Raw genomic sequence first — 24,795 nt, 5'->3', positions numbered from 1 at the left:
TGTTGTTTCCTCCACTGGAATAAGAAGAAACATCTATCAGCACGTCCCTTCTTGTAAATCTGAACTCAACAACGTAACTCGTCTAAAAGGTCGCCTGATCTTTGCATCAATGGATCAATTCCTGTGAAAATGTGAAGGATTTTTTTTTAACTGTTGTTCCGTTTCATAAAAATGCCTCCCTGTTCTGATCCCTTGGTTAGTCATAGCTTCTGCTTCATACTATCATTACTCCTATGGCTTCAAATGATATCAAGATATTTAGATATTGTTATAGGAAGTATGATAATAGAGACATTAAAACTTGCTTACACATTTTTTCTTGTCCTTTAAACTTACACAAAACGTACCTGATATTCTATAAGCCCTTTCACTACACCTGCAACATTAAGCATTGGGCTGCACTGAAGACAGGTACCAAGTAATTCATTTTTGTATCATGATTAAACGCAGATTCATCATCGCTGAAGGCATTGCTCTAAAGTGTAGGCAGCAGCAACAGTAATTTTCCTGCAACATTATCATTATTACAGTATTACAGTAATATTAATTCTTGGGGATTTCATCAGCATAAATAATAAATCCATATCACTCCTAGTCTGCAAAATGTTTGGTAAAACATGCAACTGTGAAATAATTTGAAAACTAAGATGATGATGGACATAAATAAACCTACACTTTTCTCCTCCTTCTCTTTTATTTCCATCATTACAGTGTCAACATGTCACTGAAATTGAGCAGAGGGCAGTTTGATCTGAAGATAAAGAGTTTTGTGGCCATCCTCAGACCCACCAAATTGTAGAGAGATTAATAGAAAATATTACAGGTTTATTTATTCATGAGCCTCCCATGCTGCTAACGTGTGTTACTCCCGAGAGACGATCAAGCTCTCAAAAACAAAATGTCACTGGCATAAATAGTGTAAATGCATCGCGTCAGAGGTTTAATAGCCTACCAAACATTGCATTTTTGCAACATAGCAAACACTGATATTGCAATTTTGATATGTTGTTCCTCTCTAATGAAACATCTAGCCTAAGTATGCTGCTAAATTGTAATAATTGCATTTACTCATGTTTGGAAACATTCATTTCCCAGCATGCCTTCATTTATGCTATTATGGTACTTACGGCGGAAAAATTGTTCAAACTGCAAAAGTACCACACCCAGCCATAACATTGTTTTTTTTGGAGTTGTCTAACATCATCAATTAGTTCTTCTTTGTCCTTACATAACCTATTCCACAAGGCATTAGAATATTGCCCATCCCTAATCTCTTGACATACATGGTTGCTCTTTGAAGATGTTGGGCATTCAAAGTCTTTTTGTTTCGCACGACCAGGAAGCTAATTGCTTCACGGACCTTTCCCCATTAAATCACAGCATCAAATGAACTTGTAGTCCTCACTGTTACATTTTAGGGGATTCCTCTCCAAACTGGCTCAAAACAGGACTACTTGATTTGCAGACATGCTGTTTGTGTACACCTCACCAGCATTTGTCTGCAGGCAGCGCCATGTACAGTATGTTTAAAGTACGAGCACACTCAGCTAGAGATCAGCCCATTCATCTAGTTAGGCCTGCATGCTGCTCCTAATGAGCCAGGCCGCCTGTGCACGCTTCCTCTTCATCACCAGCACCGCTCTGCTCTTCTCCCCACAGCACAGCACGGCCGCAGCTCTACGCTCACAGATATTAGCTTATCAGAAAATGTGCAGGTTTGCATTCTTTAACCTGCACCTTGTAGTAACTGTCAGCTACTAAATTAGCCTGGTCTTAACAATCCTTCCCATTTTAATAAACAAACACATTTTGGTATTTTGTCTTCTTGATATGAAATGATAGCTGTCTGTTTAGCTGTCAGTCAAAAAATAAAAAAAAAGCAGAATTCAGTGCATGCATTTAAAAGAAAACAGACTCACGGGTGAAAGGGACTGAGGTGGAGGGGTTAACGCTGTCGCTGCTGTCCCCGCTCTCGCTGCAGGAGACCTCATCATCAGACTCCCGCACGGAGGAGCACGGGGAGGAGGAGGCTTCTACCTCCTCAAATTTTCTCTTCAGTATTCCGCTCATGGCCTGCCGCATCTGCACCTGAAACCGAGAGACAGCAAAGGGGGTTGCACGTTATTCAATCCCCAGTTTAGGACCTTCATAATCCTCAGCTCACTCAATTAGCCACCAACACAGACTGCCCCCCACCCCACCTTCCCCTCCGCTCCCACCTTCACCCCTCCACGCACACATGCAGCGCCGCTTGCTGCTGTCCCAGCTTCCAGGCAATCCCCGGGTCATTGATCACCGTGGCACAAAGGAGCAGAGCGGGAACCGTACAGCTGCTAATTACAACCTACATCTTCCTCACAGGAAGTTAATACCACTGTGTTTGATTGAGAGGTCCTGGGGAAAAAAAAGAGACTTGATCAATGCGCCTTTCGCTGCTACCCATCAGGATGAAGTTTAAAGCAATATTAGGTACAATGCTTAGATATGTTAAACACTAGGGCCGTGCATAAAATTCGATACAAAGATTAATATCGATGTTTTTAAAAACGATTTAATATCGATATTCTGGCTTTCAATATCAATATACCTCTCAACCCCTAGGGGGCGTTATTACAGCGCGCCATTACTGTTCACAGCGAGGAAGTGCAAGTGAGACGAATTTGCGGAACGGCCGACAGGATTTTAGAAGCGCCTTCGTCCCTAAAATCAGACGTTTGGGCACATTTTTGGTTTCTGTGATGCGTTAAATGCATTGAACCAAATGCCCTTTATTTTCCTGTTAATATATCAGTGTTCAATAAATTGAACATGAATATGATATTTGGCTGGTTTTGTTGATTGAATGACTGAGCATTAATTTGAAAGAAAGAAATATCAAACGTGGAGTCAATTTAAATCAAGCTGAGCTATATCGAGAATCATATTGTATCGTGAGCTGCGTATCGAGAATCGGATCGGATCGGCTCATCCTAGATGATACCCAGCCATATTAAACACCATGGATATATTGTTTGGATCTCAATATAATATAGGACAAGGATCCATGTTGGTCTGAGGTAAATACTGTAGATTCTGAGTTGATTGGCAGATGTGTGACAGTGTTTATGTTGTCATGCGGTGTAATATGAAATCATTAAAAAAGAACATAGAGTTATATAACAATAAATATTACATACTTTTATTATGACTTCTTCTAACCATAATTCATCAAAATACTGAATTACTTAAACTAGGTTGAGGGCACAAGACCTGTGCACAAAGTGGTGGAGGGGTCACGTGACCTGGAGTGGTGGCAGCATGATCCTGCCAGCATCATTGCGTGTGAATACATAAGCAGGTTATGTTACTAATAGGGCTGGACGATAAAAAAAGTTCAATAGAATAACAGTTTTCCTTCCTTTTGCATTCTAGCCATGTAGGTTAATAGTACAGTCATTACATCCTCCCAACCAATCACAAATGCTGAACCAGGAAATGCTCCGTCTCCAAGCTCCGCCCCCTTCAAAGAGTTCAGAGAGCACACGTTCTTTTTTCTTTTTAAAAACTTGCAGTTTTGGTAAAAAGTTGGTTGAATAAAAGGTTGAGTTTGAATTCAGTGTTTGTGTGTTCTGTCTCTAAAAAGAGGTTGCTAAGCAACAGCATAAAACGTCCAGGGCTGCACTTAAAATATATGTTTTGAATTTGTTGATAATTATCGATATCGATCAATATGATTTCTATTTGATAGATATGCTTTTTTTCTATATCGCCCAGCTCTAATTGCTACTATTTTTTTTGGCTCCGCAACCTTTTGAACGGCGGGTAAAAATTTCCATCCACTAACTACAGTAGCTGGAGAACGGGAAAAAAAATGTATCTTTCAGTCTGTGATGTTATGCATTTTTTTGTTTTCAACTATTATGAAAATACCACAAAACCATGAATCTTTGGTATTTTTACACAGCCCTAGGACACCATGGGAAGCTCTGGTCTATGACCAGACCTCAGCCAGAGGGCTATCCCAATTTTCATAACATATTTATACACTGAATGTCATGCACATATTCTGGAAGAATACTCCTTTTTATCCATTCAGATGGATAAATGTCAACCAATGTCAACCAAGAGTCCATTAACTCCTCTGACTGATGATGCAATTAGGCAAATAAACAAGAAGAGGCTCATCAGTCAAATACACCAAAACTAATAACTATCACACTGAATCTGCATCTAATACTCGTGCACTGCACACATCAAACGCTGCAACATTTTCAGTTTGGCTTTATTTCTTCTCAAAGCCATGATGGTCAAACCTTACGTAACTTGCAACAAAGAAATATGTAAAAACACAGTCCTTAAATATATGAAATATTGGAGCTTTGTTTGCACTGTTTTAACAGCAATATTTGGAACATCATATCCCGTTTTTAAATGACAGAACTGTGCTGCAGAGGCGCAGCGAGGCTTGCGATGACTGGCATCTTCTCCCTGGCTGCTTTCCCTCTCGCCCTCTCTCTCAGAACCTGGAACCAGCAGAGACGGCGCGCATCTTCAGCCAGTCCCTGCTCTGTCTATCTGCCAGAGCAGCTTGTGGGGGAGTTCCATTCACAGACAGCCTCGCCGTTTCATCTGGGCTCTGCTATCAAGTCATTACAGATGCAAATTCGGCCTGTGAGACATGCTGCCTGAGAGAGAGAGAGAGAGAGAGAGAGAGAAAGAGAGGTGCAACCAGGAGAGGGAGGACTAGCTCTGCCAGCAAGAGGGTCATTGTTCCCTGGAGGCTGTGCTTGTTCAGTGCTGTGGCATGGCACGGCCAGCCTTTGGAGAACCTCCAGAGTCAACAGCTTTACCTACAACTAAGGAATGTGAGGCAGAAAAAAAGTCAGTCTGGGTAACCTAACAGACTAAATCTCTCTTCATGAAGAATTTATAATCATTTGCAAGAGAAGCAGACATCTCCATCCTGAACTAGATGCAGTTTATTCTCAGCTCGCGGATACGGCTGAGAAGAAACAGAACCTACCTCATGCTTCTGACATATTAATGAATGACTCAGGAGTTCATTATATAATTCTGCAAAATCTGATTAACAAATGCGTCTGATCTCCCATGAAAATAAATAAATAAAATTCTTTAACTATCCACTTCGTGCCTTGGCAAGCAGGAGTGGAAATTTCCAACAGAGATGACCTGTGCACATTTCAGCCCATTTCCTACTCAGGGTCTAAATTAGATGCCATTGTTGGAAGAGTGTTTGCAAAATGCTTAGCCCTCAGCTAAGCTGCGCTCGGCTTTGATATCAAAAGTGGTTTCCATGGAGATTCTAATGTACTCTCACAAATAGTGCTTCCCCATATGGCCGCGCTTCCTTTGCTATGTGTGAGGGGCTCTTGACAATAAAGACCTGTCCATCCGTGCATTCCCTCCCGCTTCCATCTGCCTCCTCTTGTGCCAGTACGAAAACTTCAGCGGGAATGACATCATGAACCACGGAGCCGGGGGTGAAACAGGGTGAACCTCTAAATAAAAACCAGAGTTATTTTGCTCCTCTCCGTCAGCCCTTTCTTTGTCTCCACCGCCTTAACACTGATCGTGGCTGGGCAAGCACGCACTCTTCCAATTCCCAGAGAAAATAATGCAGCAGAAAAAAAAAAAAAAAAAAGCTAGCTTATATGAGCCCCTCCCTCTCGTTGAACACACATTAAGTCGTACACCAACTCTCCTCCTTAATCAACAGTGCACCCAGTTTCCGCAGCACACTTTCATCACGAATGCGCTCGTTGTGTTTTGTTTTTTTTTCTTCTCCTCCTCATCATCATTCACAAAGTTGACAGAGAAAGGCTCACAACGCTCATCCAGAGTGATGCCAACAAGCCTCAGGCATCTGCAGCAAGTCATGACACATCAATCCTACTGAGACCACTTCTGTGTGTGATTGCGTGCGTGTGTGTGTGTGTCTGTGTGTGTGTGTCTGTGTGTGTGTGTGTGTGTGTGTGTGTGTGTGTGTGTGTGTGTGTGTGTGAGCCCTCACAGGAACAACTGACCTGTATCCACTGGCAGACTGTGACTCCTCTCACCTCTTCTCACAGCGCTACAACCACCCAGTCACAAAATGTGGCCACTCAGAGACGGTGAAACATGATGAATGGAGAGATTCTCATTTTGTCTCAGCCCACTGACTTGCAACGACCCCTGAGCTCCACGGCCATGAGCGAGGGAGAGAGAGAAGGAGGGAGAGCGGAGTGTGCAGGAGGTCGAGGGAGACGAGTAATTTTCCAGCTCTGCCAGCGTTGCCGGTAACATATGCTTTATTGTTGCGAAACGACAGTCTTTCCCACTTCGACTCCCTCCTCTGTCACCGTGTTGCACTCTCCCTTTCGCTTTCTATCTTTGGCAGCACAAAGGCTCATTAAGCTGCAGCCGGGCTGAGAGACAGGAGCCTGACTGGAGCGGCGAGTGGAGCAGGGAGCAGAGGCAGCCCGTGAGATCACATGGGTGGGATGTCTGAGAGAGAGAGAGAGGGAGAGAGAGAGAGAGAGAGAGAGAGAGAGAGAGAGAGAGAGTCAGGCGAGCTTCTGCCACTACTGTCTGCAGATATTTTTACCAACACGAGAAGGGAGGAGGGCATGGAGGGATGGAGGGAGGTAAGGAGGGAGAGTTATTGGTGTGCGGGGTGGAGGGGCCAACATGTTGAAGAAACTGATGAGGGGAGGTGTGTGGGGAAAATGGGGCAAGGGGTTCAAATAGGACATGCACAGATGAGGGGGTTTAGTGGGGAGTAGTAAAAGGAAAGGAGGGAGGGATGGAAATAAATAAAAAAAGGAAAGCAGCCCCTGCCATGAACAATATAACTAAAAGAAGGAGGGAGGGTGGGGTCTTTAAAAAAAAAAAACAACAACTCCCATCTCCTTTGATTCCTGTCTAGATCAAATTAAATAAACTGAACGCATAAGTCAAAAAGTGACATGTTTGCTGTAATGCAAGCAAGCTGACACGGAAATGTTCTCTGCAAAGACACTGCCTCACTGTAAGGAGCTTGACAAAGGCATAAACCACCTCATCTACAGGAAATAGGATTTGTCTGCAGCAGAGTGCAGGAGCTCCTGATGCTTCCTATGGCAGGAAGTTCATCTGAAGAGTTAGTGGGGCCCCCAGCCGGCGCAGTCAAAGAGCCACAATCCCATTCTTGCACTCAGCTGGATCGTATGTCAACATAAAAGGTCCAGCACTTCCTCTACCAGGATGGTTTTAAGCTTGGACATCCCCCCCCCCCCCCCACCTCGCTTTAAGGGAGTCGTGAATTACAGTCATCACAGACACATGGATATTTCTAGGAACAATTACACCACGCTTTACAGAGCAAGGCCGCAAAGATCAATATCTCATGCTGCATATTCCAGAAAGGCCGTAAAGCAGAAATATTTAACATTACTAAAAGATCGTTACTTTGCTGCTCCTTAGTTCTGAGGCTGACATAATATCTTCTAAGTGCAACATGACGATAATACCTCATTTATTGAAGGCAATTAAAGACAAGCCTACATAACAGTTTGTGGTGCCCCTTTAAAAACAGCAACAAATGCAATTTCCATTTTCTCATGCTCTGCAGCCTCTCTATTATCCTCGCTAAGTCGTCCCTTCAGTGCCTTTTTGCTCCATCTACAGTATATGTCGCCTCTGTCTCGTAGAGCTTCTAATTGCGTCAGCTTGTGGTGTCATATTAGAAACGGCGCGTTTTGCTTTCAAATGTCACTGTAAATGTCACGCGCACATGTTTGCACTATGACATGAATCTGGAAAATGTGCTTGATAAGTTTTCGGTGCGCCGCAGATTTGACCTTTTTGCCTTCTTAGCTGCTTTTCTTCAGCTATTTTCCAAATGTGGATCCGAGGTATAGTCACGACAGCCTCCCAGCTGGCGATGTCCCAGGATCTTTAAAGCACGAGGAGTGCATCACGAAGTGAAAAGTGCTTCCCGACAGGGCACATAAAAGCTTTTGGCCATACTTAGAAGGAGTTGTTTTATTTTGCTCGTTTTAAAGTCAAAGCTCAGTAATAAATCTCAGTTACATGTATATGATAAGGTGTTAAACCTTAAATATGAACCTGTCTACTGATTCAATATAATAGTTACAGGTTTTAGAAAAGCACATATCATGCCTTTATGTCTAGACTGATTAATTGTTAGCGAAAAGAGGGTGGTTTAGAAAAAGTAAGATAGAATCTCTTTATCTTGGCTGTATAAATGTATATCTGGCATATCACCCCAAGTCTGCTCCTGATTGGTCGATCAGCCTCACTAAAAGCTTCGCCTCGACAAGCACCCTTTAGAGCCCCTTGAAAGCCTCTGAAGAACGCGTCAAAATTAGACTTGAGGAACATGACAGATTCTGTTGTAAAGTTTTGTGTGATGTTTTTGAAGATTTTAGTTTGGCTTTTGCTCCACGTCACTTAGTAAAAAGGTCACATTCTGTTGCTGGGATAGACCCCAAATGCAGGCAGGAGACATGCAGAACCACACAACAGGACCAACTGATAGAAGGAGAGCAATAGTAGAAGGATCATGAGTCGATCATGATGGGGAGGATGAAGAAAAAGATGAGCCATGTTTGGAAGAAAGAGCAGGTGGGTCACATTGATTACATTTGTTGTAGCGGTGAGACGAGCATGGTATGGAAGAGCAGAGAATAAAAATATTCACAGGGATAAACGGCAGTACCAATAAACACAAGAACGTAGTCGAGAGAAATAGAACTCAGACAGAAACTAAAGTAAAACTCCGAAGGACTGTGGGAATATTTTTGTTCCTTTGGTCCCTAACTCGGTTTTGAAAGTAATTATGAGTGAGGAACCAGACGTGTAAAACCTGAACCAGAAGCTGAAAGCCTGCCAGTCTCCAACCAAGAAAGAGGGGGACGGGAAACCGACATCGGCAGAAATGCAACTTGGATCCTTGAAAGTAAACAGCTCATCCCACCCAGTTGGGCACTCTTTCCTGTTCTGTTGCGTCGGTTCTGGTGCTGAAAACTGACTTATTAAAGCTTTTCCTGAAGCTTTCCTGAAGCTTTACCTTTAACCTCTAAGATTAAAGTAGAGCTCAGAGAGTCACAATTAGGCAGCAAAAGCTCTTTCCTTATCCTGAAACACAGATAAGCTCTAGATATTAGATTATTATCCAGTTTATTAACATTTTAAATGTTCAATCCCTGCTTATAAACCTGTCCTTTTTCAGTGTAGTCTGTAAAGTGGAATTAGTGTAGTGATTTATTATATGATAGTTTGTGTTTGTCTTTGCTTAATCGAATTGAGAGTGGTGCTTAGTTTAATACAAACAATTATTCTTGATTCTAATGATAGATAGCTCTTCTTTATTTGTCTTACATTATTTAGTTAAGACGTTGTCATGTTGATTAATTATCTTTGGCTAAATACATCTTAAATTCCTAGAAATATACAGAAATCTCCTTGCTTCTTTTATATGCGAATAATGCCACTCAATGGACTATTTGGTTTTCTAGCCTTGAAAACTTTTAATGTACCCTAATTCCATAACATCTGGTTACCACTCTTCCACAGATTTTGACCATGTTACAATGAAATGAAGCCAACTGAGCTGCAGAACATTTTTTGGATCAAGCACACAAAGTAGTCCAGTTTATTAGCAGTTGCAAGGCCGGTACATCCTAATATGGTTTGTTGTTTTTATCTGACATTTAACATGGCAGTGGTTCTTTTTTTTAAAAAAAAAAAAACTTGTGGTTTGCTCACAGGAAGGCAGCAACAGACGTACAGTCTGTACTCTGACAGGGCTTGCTGAGCCCTTTAAAGCTCACAGCTGGCTATTACAGCTGAATCAGAATGACCATAGACGCATTTCAACAACATCGCAGCAATAAAAAAAGATGCACTTACTGCACAAATACACAAACTCACACACACCATAAGAGAATACAGCAGCAACAGAGAGCCTTAGAGATTTAGTCCACCAACTTAAACATAGCTTTAGATTTTTATTGTGAAAACTATAAATACAGTATGCTGTATTGCGTGGCTAGTACGTAAATGGTCCAAGCTACTCAGGCAAATGGACCGCTGCCGTCCTTATCATCATCACGCATACTTTTATTTTCATTTTACAGTTATTACGTGTGCCTCCCTCTCCTCTTAACAAAAAAAAAAAAATCAATGCAACTGACTTAGTCATACTAATACATGGGAACAGGAGCAGCAATGATTCATTCCTGCTGGATTTTTGTTGTCTAGAAACAGGCAAGACTGTATCACTGAAAATAGATTTTATTTTCAACTGACTATATCTGTCTTATTAAATCTTTTTTATATAAGTGTAAAATTGGTTTGGACATAGATAAGCATCTGTCAAATAGTTTATAATAACCCTTTTACTACTAAGCAAATAAATTTAGATTTCTCCCCTGATTCACAATTCATCCTCCTTCTGCAACTCTGATGCATGACAACTGTAACTTTAACCTATAGCAAGTCTAATGCAGATGATGAAACAATGCTAAATCTGGACAAATTTAGACAAATCCAACCTTCAATTTGGAAATTTTGTTGAAATAAGATCTGATGTTAGAAAATAATTGTTTTTAAAGACATTTACAGGAGACCTGTCCAGGGTGTACCCCGCCTCTCACCCAGTGACCGCTGGAGATGGACAACAACTCCTCAGGATAAGCGGCTATTGACAATGATAGATAGAAGTTCATCCTAACAATTTATTTACAGTAAAAAGTATTTTTTTTGTGCATGGTTTACTTTTTGATCAAGACTAGAGCTCCTAAAAAACTTAATAAATCCTTATTTTCCAAAAGCCCAACTTTATCTTGCCACAATGGAAAAGGAGCTGAAAGGATACATGAGGTAAAATCATCTCCAAAGCTCTCAGCAGCAAAGCACTTCTGGGTAATCAAGTCTTTATAACAACCATGAGACACTATCTACATCTCAATCACTTCTTTGGAAGCAATGCCAGGGAAAAAAAAAATCTTTCATCCTAGTATAACAAACCTAAATGTGTGGAGTTTCCCTTAGCGTCTTTAACAACTCAGGTGGGTCTGGCATAAAACAGAAGATGAGAATGTGGAAAAGCCCCTTTTACCAACTGTGTTAGGTATAACAGAGGAACTGTGATGCTGTGGGCCTATTTTTCTCCCAAAGAACCTTGTAAGGACGGATGGCACAATGTACTCTAAATTACCAGGAGATTTTTAAATAAAGATAAGATCAACATAGAACCGCAAACAGGCTTAAATCGGGGGCAACCAGACTTTCGCTCAGTCCTTTCTAAATACAACATTCCTGGGTCTTTCAGAAGTATTGTGAAATTTGAAGCTTTAAGAGAGGACCCATGACTCTGGGTGATCAACACAGATTGTGCAAAGGCGAGTGTACAGACATGCTGCCCTCTGCAGTTCCAAATGTCTCTCCATCCATCCATTCTTCAATACCTGCTTATCCTTGCAGGGTTCTTAGCAGACTTTGGGCAAGATGACAGATTACCAGTCTATCCATTAGGCAAAACTGAGACACAGAAACATGCACACTTATACCTAAGGGAAATTTAGAATAACCAATGAATTTATCAGCCGTGTTGTGGGGACTATGGGATGAAGGCAGATAACCCAGAAAGAATCCATGCATGTGCAGGGAAAACTTAATAACTTCATGCATAAAGACTTTAGGCCATGATTCAAACCCAGGACATTCTTGCAGCAAAGCACATGTCCTACTAACTTCAAATATTGCTAATTGTCATAGCAGGGGACAAAGTGCTGTTGTATCAATAGAAGCGTGTTTAAGATTGGATAATTAAATTTTTTGTTTGAGATACCACAGTAAAATAAATCTATTCCAAGGCTTTTAGCACATCTTAACAACCACAGTAGCTCCGATCTATAAAATAAAATATATTTTATGCAGTTCCTATAAACATTTACACCAGAATCTTTAATGACAAGTTTTAGTGAACCATCTTATCTACATTTCTTCAAACATATGCCGCCCCGTTACATAAAAATGCACAACATGAGCTGGAGCAATGACATTTGTTACACCATTGCACCAGCGATGGTGACCTATATTTGCTCTCTCTTCAAGAGGCTCCCTCGACTGACAGAAGGAAACTGAAGAGAGCAGGCAAAAACTAAACAAAGACAGGTTTGGAAATGATCTAATTTCATATGTAAAGCCACGCTGCAATTGCATTAGTAAAATGTCACAAATTGAATATAACACACCCAAACAAATTCTATTATTTAATGGGGAAAAGTCATTCAGACAGCATCACTGTGTCATAAGAGCCTGGGCGTGCATGCATGCGTTGAATAGAAATGCTATATTTTTAACCTGCTTTAACAGCACAGAAGATAAATGGAATATAACAAGGCAAAATCATTGCACCCGCCTTGTTTAGCACCTTCATTACTGTTCTTCTCTAACACACCGTCTCACATTATGTTCAAATACCATAAAGTCCAGATGGCAGATTATTCAATCTACTGCATTGCAGTTACGGTAAAAGAAAAACACTGAGACTGAGACAATATTTTTGTGGCACAACATGATAAACCTAACCTGAAGCTTACGGTAATTATTATTTAAATTAAGTAAATGCAACTCAGATGAATAATAACTGTAGGTCTGGTCAATTCAGTTAATTTACATTGAACCAGTTCAGAAGAAATGTCAACTCAATGCACCCAGTGTTATAAGAGCAATATAAAAATCATAGAGACAAATTAAAATTCAACTAAATCCCTTCCAGTGGAGACTTAATCACAACAAAGTCAAGTTCAGATTGATAAAGAAGGTAAAAAGTGAGCTAAGAAAGGCCAGTGGACTGCAGCAAGCAATCCCACATCCTGAGCAAGAATGTGGCGAACGTGGAAAGGAACAACTCCACCATAGCAGGAAGAAACCTTGAACAGAATCTGGCTCAATATGCGCTGCAATCTGCAACGACTGACTGGGGGTTCAGAGGACAGAGTACAAAATCACAGGATTACTTTTGTGTTATTATTTATCCAATTATACACTTGGATCTGATTTTCATATATGCTGGATACTGTATGTTTTCAAGACCTTTTAGAGTGATTCTGTCAATTTGGCATGTTAACAGTAGTCTGTAGAGTGAAATGAAGCTCTTTGTTTACTTATAAGTACCAATGATACTTTCCTATTTCATATTTGTCACGATGGGTGGATCCTTTTTGCAGCGATCCCTAGGGCTGGGCGATAAATCGATTTAATCGATTAATTCGAATTTACAATTCTTTAAGATTTCGTTTTTGGAAAATCTGGATTTTATTTTGCCAATACACTCATTGGGTTTCCATGAAGAGAACAGCATGTGATGCTGAATATATGTTTAGGCAAAATTATTGTCAAAATATTGTTAAGTGGAAACTTTTTTTTACCATAATACGAGGTACTTCACTCACTTATTTACTTTTTTTTAACTTAGTTTGAAGTTCACAAGTGCAGTGAAGCCTGTTCTTAGCTCAATGTGTAATACCACTAGCAGCAAATGTTTTGTTATATTTTCATTGTTTATAATGGCACGGCTGCCATCTTGTTTTACAAGCATGTTTCACAGCTTGTTTTTAGTTGCACTTTGAATTCAGGTCAACTCCCTGACAAAATGCTTGAAATAAAAATCAAGGTTTTAAAATAATTTATTTAATTTCTTTTTATGAAACAAAAAGGAGGAAAAAAATTGATTAATCGGATTTGGTATGATAAAATCGGAGATGTATTTTTTAATCTATATCGCCCAGCCCTAGTGATCCCCCAACCCTAGTCCTTAAGTACCCCTGTCCTGCATCTTTTAGATGTGTGTCTGTTCCAGCTCACCTGATTCACATGATTGCATGACCTCCTCTGCAGCCATCAAGTGCTGCAGAAGCCTCTTAATCACCCATTCATTTAAGTCAAGTGTGTGGCAGCAAGGAAACACCTGAAACATGCAGGACAGTACCCCTGTCCTGCATGTTTTAAATAGGGGAGCTACAGTCTTATCTGACCACCAGGAATAGTTTTAAGCGGGGCTGCAATGATTACTCAAATGACTCAAACAAACCGATCAATAGAAATCCTCGAGGCCACATGTCTTGCCCGGAGTCTTCGTTTCTATTTCATGAAACTTCAGATTGTTCAAATGCCTATTTTATTTCCCCCACTGGGGATGTGTTTCACAGGCGGCGGTTATTGCGTTTGAAAACACGCTTCTGTCAGCATTAACGGCGACGGAGAGCGGCGGGAGATGAGGACTGGGGGGAAAACTTGAGGAAAAAATGTGCCGAAACGTTATAAGTTTAGCTCTCTAAACCAAGTTAGCTTAGCATAACACCGGGATGCCAACAACAATTTCACAGCCGAATGTATTTCTGAATAATAAACCCGCAGATACTGTATAATTTATCTGTTGTTGGAGCTACAGGCAGATGGCTCATCCTGAATCATCATGAAGAAACCTGAGTCCAGATGTGAAAAAGAAAAGGTTCTAATAAAGAGCTGTACTGATGCGCTTCACCGATGGAACAGATTGGCTTTTACCATCTTTGGGCACAGATTTTCAACAACCTTGGAGAGGACAAGAAGCCAGACAGCACCGATGCAGAGATATTCTTATAAGGACAACAGGAGTTGGCGGAAAGCTACATTTCCACCTTAGAACACCTAGGAGGAGCAAAGAATTATTTTATAAAGAACACTGACAAATAATCAGGGATTATCATCAAGCACAATGCCACACATAAACAGGAGAAAAAGTGAGTTAGGTTGTTCTTTCTTCATATATTCATATTCATTCATTCATAAATTATTTACACAGGAAATTCAGATTGAGATTCAAGGTCTCATTTTGAAGAGCGACCCGATTTAAACAATCAAACATCATAAAATACAATGTGTGGCAAACTAATGGTATCCAATATTATAGGACTCAATAGTTCAAATAAATGTATTAAACTGGTCAGATTAAATCATGAGAAGCAAAATAAATTTCATCATGTACCTTAAGCTTAACAGAGCATTTATAACGCTAAAAACAGGTGTGCACAAAGACTTTTCAAGATTACTGATCTGACTGTAAATGGAGGGCTGGGGTATGCATGTGCAGGAACAGCTCCGATGAAGAAACGGTTTCTAATTTTTAAAGAACCTTTACAACAGTTGAGAAAACAATTATTGGGGCTTCTCAGTATTTTCAAAACTAGTGCTAAAACATTGTCTCGTCTTGCTTTCTTTAACCTAAGGCATATATTATCTGGTCTCGTGAGGTGGATGTATCGATACGCCGTTATCCCAACAGTTTCTTGGCTTCTTTGTTCAACTTGCTTCTGCCAAGTGACCAATGTCATTAAATATGGCCGATCACGTCGCAGACACAAAGTGCTTTTCACCAGTGATGCAGTACACAATTATACGTCCCCGATGGCTGTGCAGATCTTATTAAATATTTTTTTTTACATGATAAACCTCAGACTATCTACAGCCGTATGCTGATAAAACTAAGATATGGGGACACAAAGAAAAAACTTACAACTCTCCATCCACAAAGCCAGTCTGAGGCTGTGTGTTGCTCTCATCCATCATGGATGTCACGCTCGGCCATAAATGGAGAGAGAGAGAGAGAGAGAGAGAGAGAGAGAGAGAGAGAGAGAGAGAGAGAGAGAGAGAGAGCGAGAGAGAGAGAGAGAGAGAGAGAGAGAGAGAGAGAGAGAGAGAGAGAGAGAGAGAGAGGAGAGAGGAGAGAGAGAGAGAGAGAGAGAGAGAGAGAGAGAGAGAGAGAGAGAGAGAGAGAGAGAGAGAGAGGTCTCAGCTGGGCTCCCCTGAGGAGAGGCTGTGGCCTGGATGAATATACAGCTACAGATGATGTCACTGGAGGATCCCAGCCAGTGGCAATACACAAAAACATTTATCACATATTAATTTTGCAGCGAGTCAAAATGAGAAGGCCACAATACAGCAAACTTTATGAGAAATCAGCAGCCATCAGTCCTAATGTGCAATTTTAACCTTTGGTTTTCAGATCAATGCATCAAATACAAATGGATGTATTGGATTATCAACATTGACGGAAAATACCAACAGCTAAAAACCAGGATGAGAATCAGTAATGCACAGGCACTGGAGCAATTCCACTGAAGTTTGAATGATAAATGATGATATTGTCTGTGTATGTCCAGTAAGATAGAATCATTATGCCAGCAAATAATTAGCGAATGCAGTAGTCCCTTTTCTCAGTTGGCTTTGGGAGAATTACACAAGTATGTGCAAGCCAAAAATAACGATAAAAGCTATCTCCAATTAAACACAAAGGAATCCATTGAAGGAAACATTGCAACATCTACAGATTTATGCAAATGAGCTTTTCACAGGCGCCCTGTACATTTGTTAACGTGCACTGCGCCTGGAGCTGCAGACAGATCTGCTCCGCACACATAAAAGAAAGGGAGGGGGTAGAGGTTGTGGAGGGACGTAAGCGCGGGGGGTGTTGGTGGAGAGGAGTTCAGCCCCCCCCCCCCCCGTTCAGCACTCAGCACGAATCGGAGCTGCAGCCTGGTGACGCCTGCTACCTCTCCTCTGCAGCTTCACTCATTGATCTGTTCTTCCTCCTCTTAGAAAACAATAAAGGAAGCATGGCTGTTGATTAGCCACATGGGTCCAGGACGCTTCTATGCTACATTTATTCATGCTCCATTTTCACTGTAGCGTCCTATTAAAGGAGCTGGAGATGGCTGGCAGGCTCTTGGAGAACAGGTCCGGCACATAGCCGCCTTCTGCTGAAAAGCTGACATTCTGCAAAGAACTTGTTGAGCGTTCCGAGCTCACAAACTTTCTGATTCCTGACAAGATATGTGGGGTTTTCTTTAAATCCTTCACACCGAACTACATTTGCGGTTTTCTTTTAATGAAACAAGCCCAAACTAATGTGCAGTCTGTCGGCGACGTCTCACCCTACGTCTGCGCTGCATTTTGTTGTTACAAGCGCTGATCAAAACACGACAAACAGCAGACAGGCTGCTTAGCAGACGCTTCGCATTCAGGCTGAAGTTTTGATTTACTTTAATTTCAGTCTCACGCTGTCGAGGCATAATCAGGTACTCTTCCCCTCGTGTCAATCACAATGCACGCCTAAATTATTCATAAGTCTATCATTTATTTATGACTATTTCCCCCATGCCACCTAAAAGTTAGCAAAAGTCGACTCCCTGGAAGAAGCAGAGCTGCCAAAGCCTTTCACAGAGACGCAGGCTTGCTTTTATCTTTCACACGGGCTGAGGAAAGCTGTGGGATGTGGAGTTCACATTCTGCAGACAAGCCTTATCATTTATATATAGCCGGTATCATGGAGAGATCTTGAATCATTTTTCATAAGGCAAAAAAAAAATTCACACAGTTATCTGAGAGAAATTTGGAAGTAGGGCAGACCCGACTGCTATTAAAATGTCCTGAAAATAAAAGGGAGGTTAATAACATCAAGTGACAGACACTAGTTAACGTTATGAAACGTGTTGTGGGTTAGTATCATAAATGCTACAATCATGGATTGTTTCAACAATAAAAAACAACAACAACGCACAACTGAACTCTGATTTTGAGATAGTGAAGCACTAGAAAAGTGTGAGGATGATTTGTAATAATGCCTTTTTGTAATGAAGAGATAATGGAAACCATAGTCAGTAATTCAGACTTTTATTAACCCAAATGTAGCTCATAGGGATGTTTTTTGATGCAGACAATATGGTTCTCTGCCCAGGGCGGCAAGACCTGGGAGTTGATATAAGGGTTAAAAGATGAAAAAAACAATGATAATAGGAATTCAGTAGGATTGATGATAACAGAGCCCTGTAATGGAGAGCCTATTTGCTACTTCAGTTAATGGTAATAGTTGCCATACTGAGGACTTAGACTTTATCAGTTAGTTGTTTTTAATCGAGATTTAAAAAACAATGTTTTTTTTTTAATGCGTGCTTAGTTCAAGGATGTAGTTAGATTACATCAATTTTTTTATCAAATCAGGATTTCCAGATTTCAAGGTGCAAAGATTATGAAGTAATTATCCTTAAGATAGACTTCTAGCTGGCAAAGATAGTTTTCTTACCAACTCTGACCTCAAAATACAATATGGCTTCCACGTGTTGAGAAGGCCGTGGTAGCTGCAGTAATTTTTTTGCACATATTGTAATATTTAACGCGTTTCATTGATTTACCGTGCAACCTTGTTTCTTTAACGTGTTTCTCTGCCCAGTTAAGTCGATCTTATCATGTATCACAATAGCGGTAAAATCGCCAGTGAACAAAGAAAAGAAAGAAAAAACGGCCTTTTTGATTTGCTGGCGACAGACCAGACTTTCTAAATAGGTGTCATGGCAACATCTCAGGAGAGCGCGAGCCTGAACCGTGAAAACCCGGCACCGCTCAGCCAGGAAGGAGCCAAACACACAAAAAGAGTCACATCAAAAGCTTCTAAATTGGAAACACGAACCCTGCAGAGACTCACAAAGCTGCTCTGCAATCTGAAAGGTTGATATTAGTTCAAACTCAACCCGTGATGAAAGAACACTCCATCGATGCTATGACATACATGTGTGGGGTTCTAATGAGAAGAGCGCATTAAAATGTGCTGCGACAAACAATAAAAAGCACACTGAATATGAGACGAATTACTAAGAACCACATTTATTTTTGTCTCTAGTGTCAGTAATGAATGGTATTTAAAGTGTTGTAAAAATACCTCCCTCATCATTAAGGAAGTTTGAAAACCTACTGGATAGCACGTCAAATTAATCTCAATCTGTACAACCTTTTTAGAGTTCATCAAACAAACAAATTCCTGGTTTAGCTGCAGCGTACTCTTAAAAAATATACCTTCATCATCACAACTACAAATGTGTCGTCGCCCTCCAGATAAGCTGCATTGACAGCTAATATGGATATGAATAATTTCCTTGTACATGTATATTTTTCCCACTGGTTAACCGTTTAAACATTTGAAGACATAAGAAGGATATTCTTTTACAAACAAATTAATCATTTTCCACAGTGGTGGACTTTTTTTCTTTTTTCTTTCTAGTACTGAAAAAATGAAAATATAAATTAACATTCTACATTTTAACATGACCTATGCCTTTTATCGACTGAAATGTCAAAAGAGCAGACTGAAAAGCACAAGGCCAATCAGCACTATACTCATTTCCTTCATCTGCTGCCTGATAAGGGTTTTGTCAGAAACATAGAACAACAGCTTCTCAACACAATAACCTAAAGCTTGACCTACGACCCTATTGGAGAATCTTTTTCTCGCGCTAAGGCCCCGAAATTCTTGTTGCTTCCCTTAACAGATGAAACAGAATGGATCCATCCGTGCGTATTAACCTTTGTGCGCAGACAACTCGGCCACATTAGCCTCCCAACGTGAGACTCTGCTTAGCGCTGTTAAGCCATGACACCTTCTCTGTGAATCTTTAATGGAAACATTTACTGGTATCAAGCTTGGACCATCTGTGCTGAAAGTATGCAACACCGGCGCGACTGAATCACTTCTTCACATAAGACAGCATCCTAATTGACCGGCTTCCCACAAGTAAATACATCCACTTAACGTTTCAGTGTCCTTTAACTCTGTGGCACATGTACTAATTAAATTCCGCTTGCAGCAGATGACGGGGTGCTGACAGACTACGGAGACACATGGATGGAGAGAGGAAACCGCAGTATTAAAAAGGGAGAGAACACATTCACCAAAAACACACACACACATTCCAGCTCCGCACCTTTCAGATCTCAAAACAGGCATGGAAAGGGTTTGGATTTTTTGTGTTTGATGTTGCAATATAGCTGCAGGACTGCCTATTTTGTGACAGAATCTGATTTATTTTTCACAAAATAAATCAGATTAAACAGTGCAACTCAAGCCTTTTTACCAAATACTTTTTTATTCTTGCTTGACACATTTTTTGATGACTACTTATTGCTTTTAGTTGAGTTAAGATAAATTGAAGTAGTGCTACTCTTATTTTTATTTTTTTGGCTAAAAAAAGGCCCTTGCTCAATTGTTTTTGACTTCTTTTGTTTGGTATGATAACTGTTATAATTATTGTGTTAATGTTTAACAGAATCTTTATTAGAGAGCTTTATGTGTTTGAATGTATGGTGTGAGCGGTTGTTTGTGACCATATACTATGTATATGTGTATGCATCTTCTTGTATCGTTTGTCCGTCTGTCTTGTTCTGTTATTACCTTTCTTTTTCCTTTAAGGAGCCCCTTGAAAATTAGATGGTTTCTACTCATGGGCTTATCCTTTCAAATTTAAATAAATAACCCCCCCCCCCCTTCCCGTTTATTGGACGACATCAAGGGATTGAGTCTAAAATGATTCAATCTGTGACACAAAACCAAACCTCTGACCTTTTCTCTGCTTCTGACACTGTATAGCACACAATGTTATCTCCAGGTATACCAGACTGCCATTGCAGTTTAGGACATGTTAAAAAATTCAGCAACAAGCGCATCAAAGTTCATGACTGTGATAAATATATTACACATATGTGTCACTGCCATGAAACGGACACCAATGCTACTCAAATGTTGCCCTTTTACTGAATCCCATGCTACCCTAGGCAGACATTCTGTCTGCATTGAAGAAGATTGTCTCACCTCACCATGCTTAATGCTTAGAATAAGATGTATTTTCTCACTGATACAGCTCAAATTTTAACTACTCATGGCCACTAAATGACAGTGTTTAGCAAGGCAGGACAATTAATCGCATTTGCAATATAATCGCAATTAAAAAAAAAATGCAATTATCCAAATCACACAAGTCTGCAATTTTTGGCTATGTAACAATTAACGTATAAGACACGTCCTTTATGTATCAGTAATATGTTTAAAGTGGGTTTGCCTCAACATGGAAGGGAAGAGAGGTGCAGTAGTGAGATAATCAATTTTTTTTTTTTTTTTAGCTTTTATGTAATTATACCTTTTTACCAGAAATTTTCAAGAATCTCACCATAAATCTCACCATCTTCAATCGCAATTATGGTTGAAATATATCGCAATTTTGATTTTTGGCAAAATGGTACAGCCCTAGTGTAGAGAGAACTGGACTTCAAACTGAAGGTGATCGGGCAATTATTTAGTGTGAGGGGGACATAATGAGCTTCATGGTAAAAGCAACTCACTTTGCCCTTACACAGTAGCACAATGGCGCTTGCACAACTTTACACCCTTAAACAGGGACACATCATAAGCAGCACTCATACTACATGAACATAACATGACTTGATGTTTCACAAAATGTGCTCGATTTCTTCACATCTGCGCTCTGGTTAAACATTTTTATGCTCTCATACATGGCCAGAGAAGGAACAGTGTGACCACAGCTTAATAACAAAGTCGCCAGATTTAAATTTAATGTGGGAGACCTGAAATTCACATGAATGGCCAAAACAGGTACCATTTGAAAACTATTGATATTTAATGCCTTCAGGACGACAAACCACACATTTAACACAACGGCGAGAAAAAAGGGCGCCTTTTCTCTTCATCTTTGCGAGATCCGATGCATCCCTTGTGACACATGAAACAGCTGTCTTTATTGACTTAACACTTGTCTGCTTCAACATCACACCCTGTTCTGTTATCAGCCGGTCTTTTGTGGCATCTCAGCAACAGTTGCGTGAGCTCTGAATGACGTTTATCTCGCGGGGACGAACTCGATATGTTAATGGGCTTGTGAACATCGACAATATCATTTTCAAACAGCAAAAAGACAAGATGTGATCTTACCTTTAGCTAAACGTGTTACACTGCGACGGCCCACTTTTCTGTGGAGAGCAGAAAAGAGAAACACGCAAAATGTTAATACCTTCGGCAAGACTTTAACTGCGATAAAGAGATTACGCTCGCTGTGGCCGTGGGAAATATGGTTTACGCTGTTTGTTGTTTTGTCTGATTTGAAGTGCTATTGAGATACACCCAGAGTAATTACGCTGTAGTGCTTGTTGTTATCACAAACAGCAGTGTGGAGGCTTTGTTAGGGAAACTTTGCCTTCTCAGCATTAAAACACAAATGAGTTTTTGCTTAATCCTCTGTGAACCAGCCTTCCTTTCTTAGGTGGAGGGGGGTGGGGGGTGGGGGGGGGCAGGGGTATCCCCAGGGTCCTCATCCTCTTCTGCACAACACACTCAAACAAGACCCTCTTTCTCCTCTAGTCTTGATAAAAACACAGTTGGCTATATGCACAGCTGGACCTGGTTTTTCTGGCATCCTTGGTAAAGATGTGTGAGATGCCTTAAAATAATAAATCCAGCTTGTACTGCAGACTGAAAAATTGGGTGAAATCAAACATTTAATGCAACTTTAGAGGGGGGGAGGTGCATTATTTGTTTTTAGCAGATATTGACACCCCTGCTATTAACATATTGATGGTCTTCTAGCATTTGGCAAGGTTGGATCATAGAGAAACGGGGATCGTTGACCGTTGCTCTCAGCCTAATACCTCTTTATCTTACAGATTTCTAAATTATGTCTTCTTTTCAGCTCACCCCGATGAATTTTTTTATTGGATTTTTTTTGTGGGGACTGAGACGTCCGTGAAAGGAGATTTGCTTTGTGTCTGGAGCACCATTTCTGTTGTGATTTGTATGTTTGGATTAATATCCTGCCAAAAGACCCACTGATGCCTTAGTTTCAGTTTTGTTTCAGAAGCCATGATGTCTTTCTGTTTAAATTCTCAGATATTCCCAGGATTCAATTCAAGATGTTGTGCAGTTTAACAAGGTACCCCCACGTAGGGCTTTTAGCCGATATACTGGCCCACAGCATCGCAGATCTTCTGCCATACTTAACAGCATGTCTTTTAAAAACATCTTGCATGTTATGCTGGGGCCCTGAGCAAGATTCTTGACCAAATATTGCTCCCCATGCAGCTCTCAGTGTTGGCAGCACACTAGTTAAACGAGTTAAATGCAGAAGCAAATTTCCCCTCTGTGAGACTATTAAGGGAAATATTTTATTTGTTTATTTGTCTTTTGTTTTCCGTGAAACTTATCTGGAGTATTTGGTACTGAAAAGCTAAATCCTAATCTCAACAGTTGAGCAAACCACATGTTTACATTTGGGATAATAGGACAAAAAAAACAAAAAAAAAACAGGTATTTTTCAGGGATGCCTTACAAACTACCAGTTGACATCGTTGTTATGGAAACTTCGAAACTCTGCAGGATTTTTATTCACAGTAATTTTTGGAGATTTTTTTTTCCAAACCTCCTTGAGCATCCTCCTAGCTGTTCACAGTGCGGCAAGATAAATACAGTACGTCTCCTCGCCCAGCCTCGTTTGTCACAGTGTTAAGCTTATTAACATCTTATTAGCAGTCTGATTAATTATATATGTTAACTATAGGAATAAATAAATAAAAACATTTGAGTTACTTTTATCTTTTAGAGGTTGGCACGGGTTAGTTTAGTGCCACATTTAGTTAAAAATCAACACGAGGTTTAAAAACAAATAAGCCAAAATAAAATATTCCGTCAAAATCTTCTATCTTTTATCTGTAATTTACTCCTCGCACAGGTTTATCTGGAGTGCCAACAAATGTAGCAGCCTTTCTGATTTTCAAGTGCCTATTTTACAGACGATCCGTTTTGGGTCTGGCTATATAAAAGGTTTGTCTGCTGGGTCAAAAAAAAAAGAAAGAAAAAAAAAAGAAAGAAAACATCTGATAAGCAGTTTCAATGGCCGCAAAGTGACCGCTGAGGTGTGGTGCCTGGTATAGTTTGACAAATTAACCCCTCAGGTACTGCTCCCTGCAGCATTAAAAAAAAAGTAACAAAACAGCAGAAAAACACATAGGCAATATACTTGCAGCCACAAGTAAAATAAAGAAAAGAAAAATATGATGAGAAAATGTCATTTGTCTTCTGTGGATATATATGCAGCAGGCCTGTCACCTGTGATTGTTCATACTCACCATTCATTTCGTTATTATCAGTATCCTGCCTGACGCCCCATGCAGCTCTCAGAGGAGTTCACGGTCTTTTTTTTCCTCCGCCTCCTCCAGGATCCACTTCTACCCTGCAGGAATCCGTCCTTAATCAGAAAGCTGTAAACCCGGAGCCGGTTTCCAGAACAGTATGCTTGGCTGACCGGTGCAGCTGTCGCATACAGTAGTGCTTATTCAGGCACTTCTTCCGGCTGCTCGGGGAACAATGGTGCAGCATCAGACTGACAGCTTCACGGACAACGTGACTCCTCCTGACCAATCAGGGGCGTTAAACCAGGAACCAGCCGCAACAGCGAGGAGCGCTGGAGCCTCAACGCGAAAACCCAACAGTATCACAGGCAACACGATCAGGTTGCACTCCTTCACAACACGAAGCCCTCTGGCAATTTTGACCAAAAACCGAATCTAAAATGAGCTCAAATGAAGCCAACATATTTTTTTCTATACAAGCTTACAAGTTGAAAGAGGAAGAAATAATATATTATCAATAACTGACGATAATACTGTCACAGTAAAAAAAAAAAAAAAAAAAAAAAAAAAAAAAAAAAGAAAGAAAGAAAGAAAACTGCTCTTGACGAAAGCCAATTTTTGTCCCGTTTTTCCAGAACTGACAGACAAAGGGGATAAATACTTTAGCTACTCTGAGAAAGTGTAAAAATATAATAATAATAATAATAACAATAATAACAATAATAACAATAATAATAATAATAATAATAGTAATAATAATAATAATAATAATAATAATAATAATAATAATAATAATAATAATGGAGT

General features: G+C 40.3%; 1 protein-coding gene across 2 annotated transcripts in view; it reads right to left on the bottom strand.

Moving 5' to 3' along the window:
* The window catches only part of csrnp3 (cysteine-serine-rich nuclear protein 3), a 34,897-nt gene extending 10,652 nt beyond the window's left edge, over positions 1-24,245 (bottom strand). The window contains exons 1-4 of one of the 2 annotated variants that reach the window (XM_036139390.1): positions 23,986-24,245; positions 21,800-21,837; positions 6,024-6,483; positions 1,920-2,088 (exon numbers count right to left, since the gene is read on the bottom strand). In XM_036139390.1, coding sequence (XP_035995283.1) covers positions 1,920-2,082 — 163 coding nt within the window. In that variant the 5' untranslated portion in view covers positions 2,083-2,088; positions 6,024-6,483; positions 21,800-21,837; positions 23,986-24,245. The remainder of the gene's footprint in view (positions 1-1,919; positions 2,089-6,023; positions 6,484-21,799; positions 21,838-23,985) is intronic. The other variant, XM_036139389.1, reaches the window with a different exon arrangement.
* Between the last annotated feature and the right edge of the window lie 550 nt (positions 24,246-24,795).

The sequence above is a fragment of the Fundulus heteroclitus genome, chromosome 7 (assembly GCF_011125445.2).
Source record: "Fundulus heteroclitus isolate FHET01 chromosome 7, MU-UCD_Fhet_4.1, whole genome shotgun sequence".
Lineage (NCBI taxonomy): Eukaryota > Metazoa > Chordata > Actinopteri > Cyprinodontiformes > Fundulidae > Fundulus > Fundulus heteroclitus.
This window is presented reverse-complemented; position numbering and strand designations above follow the sequence as displayed.